Raw genomic sequence first — 12567 nt, 5'->3', positions numbered from 1 at the left:
TGTGAGTGTACATGATGCAGTGTTTTATGAAAAGTATTGTTTATTATTTGTGGTTGGTGACTGGTATGTGAAGTTTATAAACACTGAAAATCTCATAAGATATCAATATTTTCAGAACGCCAGAGGATACTGAGATATTACTTTCCCCCATATCACCCACCCACAGTTTCACACAACACAGACATAATTCTCCTTATTTCTGAGGACTACGTATGTGACCAATGAGTTTATACTTTCTGTTGACAGGGAGTCCAGGAATGGGTCCAGGGCCTCGGGGGCCCTTCCAGAGGGCCATGTCCATGGAGGGTAAGCCTCCTGGGGGGCCTGGAGGAGCAGGTCGGCGCCCCATGCTCATCAAGCAGGAGAACATGATGGGCAGTCCGGATGGCTACCCAGGAAACATGGGTGAGTTTGTGTGTTAAGTGTAAAAGTGTTCAACACATTTTTATCTCACACCTCTCTGTGTGCCCCTCTCATTATCATAAGAGTATGTTGTATCCAAATTAGGGTACCCAATTATGAGATAGCCTTTAAACTTTTAAGGGACAGGTAAGGGAGATGATTATGGGATGAACTGTCTTTTTAAAAACACATATTTAAGATGGTAAATGTTGAGGACTATGAATGTGCCACACTGCTCTCCTTAAACATGATACTGACATGTGCACATCTGTTGTTTATGTATCACCAGGACCAATGAACAGGGGCATGGTTCCCCAGAGGTCTCCCATGGGAGGGTCAGCAGACTGGGGCATGTCCCGCTCCAGTGGCAGCCCAGTGGGCTCAGCAGGACACCCCTCCATGATGCGCCCAGGCATGGAGTATAACAACAGCAAGGGCATGATGTCAGGACCGATGGTCGGCCGCTCCAACAGCGTACCGGGCACCAGGTCTATGCTGCAGCAACAGCTCATGGATATGGGTACGTCCGTCTTACTATTGCCAGGTGTTGATGGTGCTGGAAAAAATATCATAGGTGGTTTAATGGGAAGATATGTACCAAAGATCAGGGAGAAGTGTAAAGAATAAAGTACAGTAGAAGCTGATGCACAGGTATGTGGTTATAAATCAAATAAAAATTCTGACCTGACAGTGCAGAGTAAAAAGTTTAGGGGTCGCCAAAGCTGCAACAATTCATCCAGAGGGAAACACAAATGTCTGAACTAGATTTTGTGGCAGTCCATCTAATAGTTGTTGAGATGTTTCAGTCTTTACTGACAGACCAATATTGAAGGCCTTTGATTCAGGCTGTTAGCTGGCCAAAAATGTGTGGACACCCATCCAAATTATCCCGTCACTCCCCAGCAGAATAACGCACCTTGCCACACTGCAAAAACTGCTCAGGAATGGCTCGAGAAACGTGACATAAAGTCCCAGATGTCAACCTGGCCTCCAGATTCCCCACATCCCAATCCGGTTGAGCATCTGTGTGACATGCTGGTGCCCCACCTCACAACCCACAGCACCGCCAACGCCCTGGTGCCAGACACCACAGGACACCCCCAGAAGTCCTGCATCGATACCTTGACAGGTCAGAGTAAAGTCTGGTCCAAGGAAGACCCACCGTGGATCAGGGTACCTCTGGTGTACCAGCATGTCCCACAAATCCTTGAGCACGTTGGGATCAGGGGAATTTGGAGGCCAGGTTGACGCCTTGAGCTTTTTGTCACGTTCCATGGGCCACTCCTGAGCAGTTTTTGTGGTGTGGCATGGTTCCTTGTTCTGCTGGGGGGCACTACCATTGGGGAGTGATGTTGCCATGAGAGAAGGAGTACTTGCTCTGCAATGGTGTTTGGGTGCGTGGAGTGTGTCAGGTGGCATTCACATGGATGCCAGTACCTAAGGTTTCCCAGCAGAACATTACATTGTAGCAAGATGGTTAATGTTGTCTTAATGTTGTGGCTGATTGTTAGCGAAAGACGTATATAGTTTATTTATCTTATTTTCTATGTGTAGAAATTAAATGAATGTATTTGTGGTTTAGGAGGCTCCGCTGACATGGGCATGGGTATGAGCCCCTTCAGCCAGCAGGGCCAGCCCAACCAGTCCCCCTCCTGGCCAGACACTATAATGGGCATGGAGGGTAACAGGTCAGTGCAACATCCATTATTGTCTGTATTTATTCCTGATAAACTGCATTGAGTTCAGGAGGCAGTTTATACTGACCCTCATAGTGAGTGTGTGTGTGTCTTTGCCTTGTAGACGCCAGTTTGGCAACACCTTAGATGATCTGCTGGTGCCTCCCACCACCAGTGAGGGTCAGAGCGATGAACGGGCACTTCTGGACCAGCTGGACTCTCTGCTGAATAACACGGATGGCATCGCTCTGGAGGAGATAGATCGAGCCCTGGGCATCCCAGACCTCGTCAGCCAGGTAGGCCATCAGGAAAACATCGCTCTCATCTCAGTGCTCCTCTCGATCCCTCTAGAAGTAAAGTGAAAGGAGAAATAATCAGTCTGCATGTCATGACTCATAAGTGAGCCGTACGTTCATCTTTGCATTAGATATTTCAGTCATGACTCACCGTGTTCAGACTGTTCTCTCACTGAAGGGAGATAGATGAGCCCGGAGGGATCTGTCTGTGCTGCTTAGAAAAAGACAATTACAGAGCCAACCAATTGGAAATTAATCAATTAGATGGAGAGGTTTGACAAAGTTCTCTTTTTGTCCTCTTGTCCTGTCTGCTCCAGAACCAGGGAAGTGAGCAGCAGATGGAGCCTTTCCCTGGGCAGGACCCGGCCATGGTGCTGGACCAGAAGCCTCTGTATGGACAGGGCTATCCCGGACCTCCCGCCATGCCTATGCAGTCTGGCTACGGAGGGAACCCCATGCAGGGACAGGCCCAGCAGGGAGGGTTTGGGCCCATGCTCTCTCAGATGGGCCAAGGTGGCAGCTTCCCTGGGATGGGTGGAATGGGCGGCATGGGTCACCCTCGCGCCAACATGATGAGACCCAGGATGATGACTGCAAACAAGCCCATGAGACTCCAGCTGCAACAGAGGCTGCAGGGACAGCAGGTATGAACACAGGAAGCTCACTAAATCATCAGCTTACATGCAAACATTCAGCTTGTTTCCCAGTTGTCCCAGTATGTTATATATTCTGATCTAACCATGTTAGTATGTGGAAGAATTACAAATGTAGGTGTATTTATAGATGCAATTTTGCACATCAAAATTGATGGAATATTTCACATCTGGGAGAAACTAAAAATAAATTAACAAGAACATTTTTTACCTGCTATTGATGCTTTTTAACTTTGAAATTGATGACATTATTCTGGAGCTGCATATTATTCTATTATTACAAAAATGTTATTCACTTAACAGAGCTGCATGAAACATTCAGAGCTTTAATACAGCAGCAAACCACTTGCTATGAAAAGATTTAGTGGATTAATGGCGTCCTGAGCAGAGAATGAAGTCACGCTCCCTCTGTGTGTATTCTGTGTGTGTAATCTGAGCTTCACTGTTTGTTGTTGTGGTAGACAGTTGATCAGTCCCTGTGTGTGTATCCCACTGGCTAGCTAATCGCCACCACTCTGCAAATGGTAAATAGTGAATGGACTGCACTTGTGTAGCGCCTTTCTAGTCTTCCACCCACTCAAAGTACTTTCACACTACGTCACATTCTCACACTGGTGGCTGAGTCTGTCATACATGGTGCTACCTGCTACTCAATAACCATTCATAAGCTCCCACACACCAATGAAACAGCCATCAGGAGCAGTTTGGGGTTCACTATGCACAAGGATACTTTGATGTGCGGACTAGAGGAGCTGGGGATTGAACCGCTGATCTTCCAATTAGTGGATGACCTGCTCTTCCTCTGAGCAACAGCTGCCCAAAGCTGCACTGTGCTCATATGGCGATACCTCTGATAACAACATCCCGACCCACAGCATCATCCAGTCCATCCGGTTCCCCTCCAATTAACACAGTTCACTTCGTCAGCACTGTTGGCGTTGTTTATAGAGTTAACACCGTTAGCTGCCGGCTCCGCCACCTTCATGTGGAACCCTCTGCAGACATAGATAGATATGCTCTGAAATGTTTTTAACAATTCCTTTAAACCTATTTCTTATTTTGCTAACTGCCAAAGAGTGCTGTAAGTGTACGGTATTCAAGTTGGACAAGGTCAGAGTAACATTTGCTCCTCCGTCTTATCTTGAATGTTTTTTTTCCTTCCTCAGTTCATGAATCAGACGCGACAGGGCATGGGCATGAAGATGGAGAACCCTGGAGGAAACCCTGGCATGAGGCCCGGCATGCAGCCCGGCATGGGCGGACAGGTAGATGACCAAAACTCCTTTGGTTAGAGCATATCTTCTAGATTAATCACTGTAATACTGATTTTGTTGTATGAGATTAATGTCACAGATTTTGCTTTAATATCAGAATCATGTTTGTCAAGTATGTCCACACATACAAAGAATGTGGCTCTGGTCCTGTCTGCAGACCTGATTGTCCTCTTGTCCTGTTTGCTAGTCAGTTTAAACCAGACAGTGATTGACGTACAGGAGCGGACTGATTGCCGTGGAGAACTGTTCTCATCAGATCCCTTGGCAGGTTGAACTTCCTCAGCGATTGCAGGAACTATACATCACCTGCTGAGCCTTTTTAGGAGACTATTTTGCAGTCGTACTTCAGGTCCTGAGAGATTATAGATCCCAGACATCTCAAGGTTGCCATGGCTACCATAGTCCCATTGAAATTTGTATTTTTCTTTTCTTATATGTATATTGATATTATTTTTGGGGGGCATTTTCTAGCCCACAGTGAACAGTATATAGTCAAGAGGCAGACGGGAGCTAAAGTGATCAGCTCCAAGTTATTATGACCTCTTGTCTGTGTGTGGAGTCACCTTCATATCAGATGATGATGATGATGGCCGACGTGTTATCTGTTGACCGTGATTTGTTGGAGAGAAGCTTGTCATTGGTCTAAAATTGAGCTTAATTGCTATTTTGTCGTTATCTTAAAGAAATATTTGATTCATCCTTTTAGTAATAAAACTTCCTGAAATTATTTGACTGTCTACATTAACAAATTATCATCCAAGAGACATTATCACCCACCCATGTTTAACATTACATACTGCATAGTCTATATTGTATATATTTTATTAAAGCTCCAGAGATATTTATACCGTGTGCCAACCTTCCTCAAACTCTCTGTTTGTGTTTGTTTTGTGCAGCCTGGCTTCCTCAATGCTCAGATGATGGCTCAGCGCAGCAGGGAGATGGTCACCATGCAGATGAGGAGGCAGCGCATGATGATGCTAATGCAGCAGCAACAACAGCAGCAGGCGGCAGCCGCAGCAGCTGCAGCCGCGGGAGGGTTCAGTCCCCCTCCAAATGTCACCGCTCCTGGTGGCATGGAGAACCCTATGGGAGGGCCAAACATGGGCCAACCGGGCCCCCAACAGTTTGGCTATGGTGGGAACTATGGTGAGTACACTGAGCCGGGCGCCCAACAGAATACTGCTGCTCCCTGGTGGTGAGTCGGTGCACTGCAGAGTTCTGCTCTCGCATTTGTCCTTTAAAGAGGCAGATTTATGTAAAAGAAAATGTCAGAAGACACTGCATGTATGTCTCCCCTGTTTTTTTTTTATAGTCAGACATATATTGGATTTGAAGGGATAGTAAATATGAGAACACACTCCCAGGCAACAGGTCATCATCTTGCTTTATTTATCACCATGTATCAATTATCTGTTTCCTGTGAAGCGAGGAGTGAGCTGAGGCTGGTGATTTATCTCCACAGGGATGGGCCAGCAGGGAGACCCCTCGTTCGGCCCATCAGGTGGCAGTCCTCCTAATGCCATGATGCCCGGCCGCCTGGGGCCTCAAAACCCCATGATGCAACAACACCCGCAGGGTGGTCCCATGTACCAGGGGGCAGAGATGAAAGGCTGGTCGCAGGGAGGCATGGGGCGCAACAGGTATGAAATCAAACACATATACGACAGGTACCACAACACTGCACTAAGATAAGGAATAAATGTAGGCTTCTTGTCTTGAGTGTGCACAGTCATAAACCCGTCTTCCCTCCTGTTGCTGTCTTTCACCAGTTCATACCCTCAGCAGCAGTTTGGGCAGCAGGGACCTCCAGGGCAGCAGCAGTTTGGGCAGCAGGGGAATCCAGGCCAGTATGGGGGCATGATGATGAATGGGGGCATGCCAGCCAGTGGAGGAGGAGGTCACATGGGCCAGATGGGAGGGCAGATGGGTATGAACCCCATGGTGATGGGGCGCATGCCGATGGGGCCTGATCAGGTAGGTGCAGAGGGGAGGAGAGTCTGAGTGCTTAAAGGACAGGTTCACTTTTATTCAAGGTTATCTTGAAACGATACTGACATGCCCACATTGAAAGGGTTTCTCCTGTCTGTAGTGGGCACAAAGAAATCTTTGATCCTGAATCTCTAGATAAAATGTGCACTTCCTCTTTCTCACTTTTTTCTCTCTAACCAAATTTACAGTCTACTAAGTACCAAATTTCTGCTTTTTGTTACCATCCTCTGCTGCTGCTCAGCAAGGAAACACTGAATGTGTCCATCCACTTGTTGTAATGTAGCTTTTCAATGTTGGGTGAGGTAGAAAAGTTGGTGTATCAATAAAAGTAAAATGTGGCAAAATGCGATGGAAACAAACATTATCCTGATGCATGTGACTTAAAGGAATATTTCATCTCCAAATGACCATTTTAACATCCTTTACTCACCCTGTGTTACATTGAAATTGTGAACAAAGCTTTGTTTTTCTCACATGCCTCCGCAGTGAACAAAGAATCCAAAAGCGGAGATTAATTGAAGTTATAGTTATATCAAAACATTTGTTGACAAACTCTCACACAAGTCATGCAGTATAATCCAAGTCTCATTTACCAATTTGTATGCTCAATATTTCCCAAACAGACAGACCTTTCTGACAGGGAAATGAACTAAAAGTTAAATTTATCAATGCTCTCCTCAAAGCCAGACCCCATTGACAAAAACAGTAATTTTACCTAGCTGAACACAGGAGCTGCTGGTCTACTGCCTCAAATGGTAGTTGGTGTGTGTTATTATGTGACTTTGGTGAATCTAAACTATCCCTTTTTAAACAACAAAATCACACATTAACACTAACTAATTAACTGATCAAGGCAGTGGTCGACCAGCAGCTAGCGTGCTCAGTGAGGTAAAATTACTGCTTTTGTCAATGGAGTCTGGCTTTGAAGAGAGCATTGTTATGTTTCACTTTCAATTCAGTTCCTCGTCAGAAAGGGCTGTCTGTTTAGAGAGTACAGATAGAGAGTACATATAGACTTACAAATGAGGATTATACTGCACGTTGGCACAGTGGTGCAGTGATTAGCATTGTCGTCTCACAGCAAGAGGGTTCCTAGTTCGAACCTGAGTGTGGGGGAGCCCTTCTGTGCAGAGTTTGCATGTTCTCCCCGTGTCATTGTGGGTTTTCTCCAGGTACTCTGGCTTCCTCCTACAGTCCAAAGACATGCAGGTTAATTGGTGACTCTAAATTGCTCGTAGGTGTGAATGGTTGTCTGTCTCTATGTGTCAGCCCTGTGATAGTCTGGTGACATGTCCAGGGTGTACCCTGTCTCTCACCCAATGTCAGCTGGGATAGACTCCAGCCCCCTCTCGACCCCTAAAATGAAAATGAATGAATGAATTACACTGCTTGAGTGGTGTGACTATATAATCAAGAGTTTTCTCCATTTTTGGATTCTTCGTTCACCGGAGGCATGCGAGACAAACAAAGTTTTCTTCACAGATTCAACGTAACATGGTAATCTATATACAAATGGCCATTTTGGGGATGAAGTATTCCTTTAAATTTAAATTGCTTTAAGAAGATATTTTTTGTGGCCTCTATGGACAGGAGCAATAATGAAAATTACTAACCATCTCAATGAATATATCAACTTGTCAGTATCGTTTTAAGATAGTGAGCATATCCTGTCTGACTCTGTTAGCTGTTCTGAGAACAGGCAAAGCTTTCAGCCAACACATTTCATTACACTTTAATTGTGCACTTCCTCTTCCTCACTTTTTTCTCTTTGTCTCCTCTCAATCTAGAAATACTGCTGAGCATCGTGACAGCAGCATTTGTCTCACTGTGATCTCCATTCAGAGATAGGACACGGCTGCAGCACTGGAGTGTGTGTGGAGGACCTGGCGATGTGTGTGTGTCTGTGTGTAGTGCTGCACTCCCACCAGACGGGGGAGTGAACTTCCTTTGGACTCTCAGCCAGTAACGGCAGTCTGGCAACTGTGGAGGAAAACAGACAGACTGTCACACACATACATGAGACCACACAGCGTTCATAAAAATCAGAAACACTGTGACACATTTACACACACACACACAAATCCTAAAGACAGCTCGGTGGTTCCTCTCGTAGACTGTAGTTTAATATTCCTCTCTTTATGAGCAGCGTGCGTGCCTCAGTGAACACACGCCGCTCGCTGGACCAAACAGTGAAGGTGGACAGACACTTGCACGACCGTGTTTAAAGACATCCTCTCCTCTGTCGAATGTACCATGAAGCTGTGTTCAGATTTGAAACGTGGGACTCCTCTCTTTGTCTCTGAACTTCGTGGGATTTGTTTTTTACCCGCCGTCTCTCTGCTGCTCCTGGAGGATCTCTGCATACATAGAGTGAACGCGGTTCTAGACGACGAGCCATCAGATTGTGACACTCAGATGAATGTCATTAAAGCAGTAGCACATTGTTTCGTCCCTCCAGGACGCCGCTGGGCTAAAGTACGAGTGAATTACTTGTTGGCTGATTGCACTTTAAGGAAAGGCCAACATCAAAAGGATCGTGGCAATATAGAGGCCTTTACCCAAGAATTAATGCATAGCAGCAGTTGTTTATTTTAGTTTATTTGTGTGTATGTGTGTTCTCCAACTTTTCCTCTCTGGGTAACGGGGGCTGTTGATTGGAAATGGGTCTTTGTTCTATAGTGGGAACCAGTAGAAAGGCGGCAAGCACAGATTTTATCCAACTCATCTGCAGTGGTACCGATTTTACTACAACGAGAAATTTTTAAGTCATTTTAAAATCACTCTTGACGCATACACACTTCTATTAATGCTCAAAACTCCACTTATATTTATACAGATTCATTCATCATTCCAGAGGTGATTTTTAAATCCAGGTATTTTGGTTACCTCATGCCAATTTACAGTGTTACAAGTGCAGAAATGAGAAATTGCCAATTGAGAAATTATGTCTATATTAGCTCCCACTGTAAGAGAAAAGTGTATGTTAGATTTCTAGCAATAATCCTTCCTCCTGGTTTTCCTCTGAGGACAAAGCTGAAGCATCATTGACTCAAGGCGACGGCACTGCAGTATTAGACATGATGTCTTGTTTGGAGCTTTCCCCACCCTTCTTTTGTCTGTGAATATGAATTGTAAATACGCTTCAAATGTACGATATATAAATATATATATGCTTTTGTAGGTCACATACTGTTTTTGCACAGATTGTAAGGCTTGATATTTAAAAGTGTAATTTTCTTAATCTGTCATAGGTCAGCTTTTATTTTCCGTACGTTAACCATCGGTTGGAAGAGGAAGGGCCTCCTTGTTTTGTAAGCAGTCCGTGTAGATTTTCTTTCATACTGCCACTTTCTTTCTCTCGGAGAGCAGCCTTTGTTTTCTGGATACAGTCTTAGCTAAAGAGGTGCTAGTGTGTAATTTTTTTCTAAATAAATTATTTTTCTTTTGACTAAAAAAACAACAAAAAAACACAAAATATGCCTATATGAAAAGAGTTGACACATGATTGTGTTAGGCTTCTAGAGGCCCGGATGTCTTACCAGTATGTGAGGCTGATGGTTCCTGAACCGAACCTCATGCTTCCATGTGTGACTTAAAGTTTCACTCCTGAGATTTTATGTGCTTTGAATTTTGCAGATATGATCGTTCGGCCTCAGACTTTGGAAACCAGTCCCGCCGTGTAACTGTCCTTAAGTCCTTTTGGTTCATTCGCAGATGTTAAACCCAGATGGAAGCAACACATGAGGAAGTATGAATCCCTGATTACCCGTCAATCTCTTCTCCATTTAGGTTTGCCTTTATTTTCGTTGTATTTCCTGTCGTGGAGAAATCTACCTTTGAAAACACGCTCAATCCAAAGATTTTTGTTTGTCATTCTGCAGTGCGTAGAAACAGTTCCTGACGTAGATCGTGCAAGTACTCATGTGTGCTTTTACCGTTGCACATAACCTATAATATACATTGAACTAAATATGTTTAATTGCATATATTATATCCCCATCCGTATGACATAGAGTAGAGATGAGTCTGGTTCTGCTGAGGTGGTTTGAGTTTTTGTTTGTGATTGTTTCTTCCTTTCTGTAGAACTTATGGCCAGTTGAATTGTGGTGCTGCAAACAGTTATTTTACAAGAGAATGTCGAGGTTTTCTAAGCCAGAAAGGAGGTTTCATGATTGATGTCATTATGTCTCAGCTTGGAGTTTTTTTTTTTTGTTGTTGTTTTTTTAAACCCCAGTCTCAATGAAGAATATGAATCTACAAATATAAACAAAAAATGTCTGTGTTTTGCTTTAAAGGAAAGAAACTCCTCTCAGTGCATCGTTGGCACTAGAGAAAAGAGAAAACACATCTGGGAAACATACCGTCATTATTACAGGATGTAAAATACTATTGCATTTTTTTTCTTACCTTGTTTCTTGATGTTAATATCGATGTAAATACAAATTTATATTTAAACATTACAATGTCTCTGGTGTCTTTCTGCACATGCAAACATTTTGTACATGTCAGCATGCAGCAAACAAGTACAGTAAGTGTGTTTTACTACAATAACAGGACCTTGCAAGTTAGAAGTCGAGGTTCCCCTCATCATTTATGATGACTGGAGTCTGCCAGTCTGCATGGTGGGAGGTGAGTGAGTGTTTGTGTGGATGGGAGGCATAGACATGAGGAGGGAGTTTAGAGTGTGAAGGACGCCTGTGTGGCAAATCCTCAGAAGTGAGATGAAAAAGACGAGAGATTCCTCTCAGACTGGCTGTTGTCAGTGACATTGAGATTCGTGCCGCCGTCTGCAGCCTCGCTTTTATCTGCTGTTTGTTTCCTGCAACTGGTCACCTCCCTAGACCTTGAGCTTTTGTCATCAATCATCCCACTTTCCTCCGCTTCTCTTAATGATTTTGCACCCCACAGAAACATCTCACACCTCCAGGCTGTCCCAGCCCTGCTGCTGCTGTCACTGTAACCAAAACCTACAGAAGTCTGTCAGCCTGATCAGAGCTTTAAATAACTAACTTTTCCTTTTGAGACTTGAGTGTCATTTGTATTACAATTACAGAGTCTGTCAGATCAAGATTGGCTGCCAGGTTACTGCTGCCTGACTCACTCAACCCTTTGTAGCTGGAGAAATGGTTTGACATTCAGAGGCAATTTTTGTTTCACCTGAGTTTTAATGCTGTGATGATTTTATGTCTTTTAATGTGGAAATAAAATTGTAGTGTCTCATTTTTTGATGTTATAACTATTCATTCTTTTTAGCCTTGCCTGAAGCAACAGCTACTGGATAGACTGCCATGGAATTTTTGCACAGATTTCTACTGATTGTGGTAATCCCCCATCGTTTCCTCTGGCACCACTAGCAGGAGCACATATGTGTCTTTTGAGTGACATTACTCAGCTACTGAATGCATTGTCATGTAATTTGGTCCATACATTCATGCTCCCCTCAGGATGACTTGAAATAAAAAGGCTCAGATTTTAGTCTCTTTAGTTTTGCAGGCATTTGGCCATGAAGCGCATTCACGCGGTGTCGAAATAATCGGAAAAATGAGTTCCAGACTGAGAAGTCAAGTCGGTACAACAAGGAAAGTCAGCGAAAATTTTGGTATATGACGCAGAAGCATGGCAGACAAAAGTAAATGTTTGGTTGTTGGTAAGAAACCTCTAAGTAATTAACGTATAGTATGTCGGTTTCTACTCGCGTAATTTGTAATGTGGTATCAAATTAGCTCAGTTGTAACCGTTAGTTGCTGTCCACAGTAATTTAGAGTGTCGGAGATTAACGTTAGCTTGAGAGTTAGCCTGTTTATTAGCGTTGACGCTGATAACGAGTAAAGTAAATATATATTTAAGTTGGTTTAAGGAATGCATGAAGATATATGAATTGCCACGCTAATCCTGGAAACAAAGCTATGAACGTGGAGGTAAAACGGTCTGTGTTTTCACATTACTACTTAAGTTCATGGACACACCGAAGCGCACGTGAATGCAATGACACGCCCATTAGCCTCTGCTGTATAGACGCTAAAGTTAGCGGCTAACATGGTTAAATGCTAATGTTAGCATTAGTTCAGTGCAGCCCTGCAGCTCTTGTTTGTAGTAGTAGTAGGGTAAAACGGGGGGAAGATCCCCCCCACCTCCTTAATTCCTGTCCTTATCAATGTAAGTCTACACAAATACATAAATTGAATGGCTATTTGATTTATTTTTGATTTATTTTTATTTTTGATGATGACGGATTTGTTGGGAGAGTCAATTTATTAATTTTAAAGAAAACCCT

General features: G+C 43.8%; 1 protein-coding gene across 2 annotated transcripts in view; it reads left to right on the top strand.

Moving 5' to 3' along the window:
* LOC117258217 (nuclear receptor coactivator 3-like) overlaps nucleotides 1–10751 on the top strand; it is a 94735-nt gene extending 83984 nt beyond the window's left edge. For both annotated transcript variants that reach the window (XM_033628861.2, XM_078169891.1), the window contains exons 14-23: nucleotides 247–405; nucleotides 692–922; nucleotides 1985–2090; nucleotides 2203–2374; nucleotides 2692–3018; nucleotides 4194–4292; nucleotides 5198–5450; nucleotides 5767–5944; nucleotides 6074–6278; nucleotides 8081–10751. In XM_033628861.2, coding sequence (XP_033484752.2) covers nucleotides 247–405; nucleotides 692–922; nucleotides 1985–2090; nucleotides 2203–2374; nucleotides 2692–3018; nucleotides 4194–4292; nucleotides 5198–5450; nucleotides 5767–5944; nucleotides 6074–6278; nucleotides 8081–8092 — 1742 coding nt within the window. In that variant the 3' untranslated portion in view covers nucleotides 8093–10751. The remainder of the gene's footprint in view (nucleotides 1–246; nucleotides 406–691; nucleotides 923–1984; nucleotides 2091–2202; nucleotides 2375–2691; nucleotides 3019–4193; nucleotides 4293–5197; nucleotides 5451–5766; nucleotides 5945–6073; nucleotides 6279–8080) is intronic.
* The last annotated feature ends 1816 nt before the right edge of the window (nucleotides 10752–12567 follow it).

Source organism: Epinephelus lanceolatus, chromosome 8 (genome assembly GCF_041903045.1).
Source record: "Epinephelus lanceolatus isolate andai-2023 chromosome 8, ASM4190304v1, whole genome shotgun sequence".
Taxonomy (NCBI): domain Eukaryota; kingdom Metazoa; phylum Chordata; class Actinopteri; order Perciformes; family Serranidae; genus Epinephelus; species Epinephelus lanceolatus.
The sequence above is the reverse complement of the archived record's forward strand: the minus strand, read 5'-3'. Positions and strand labels throughout refer to the sequence as shown.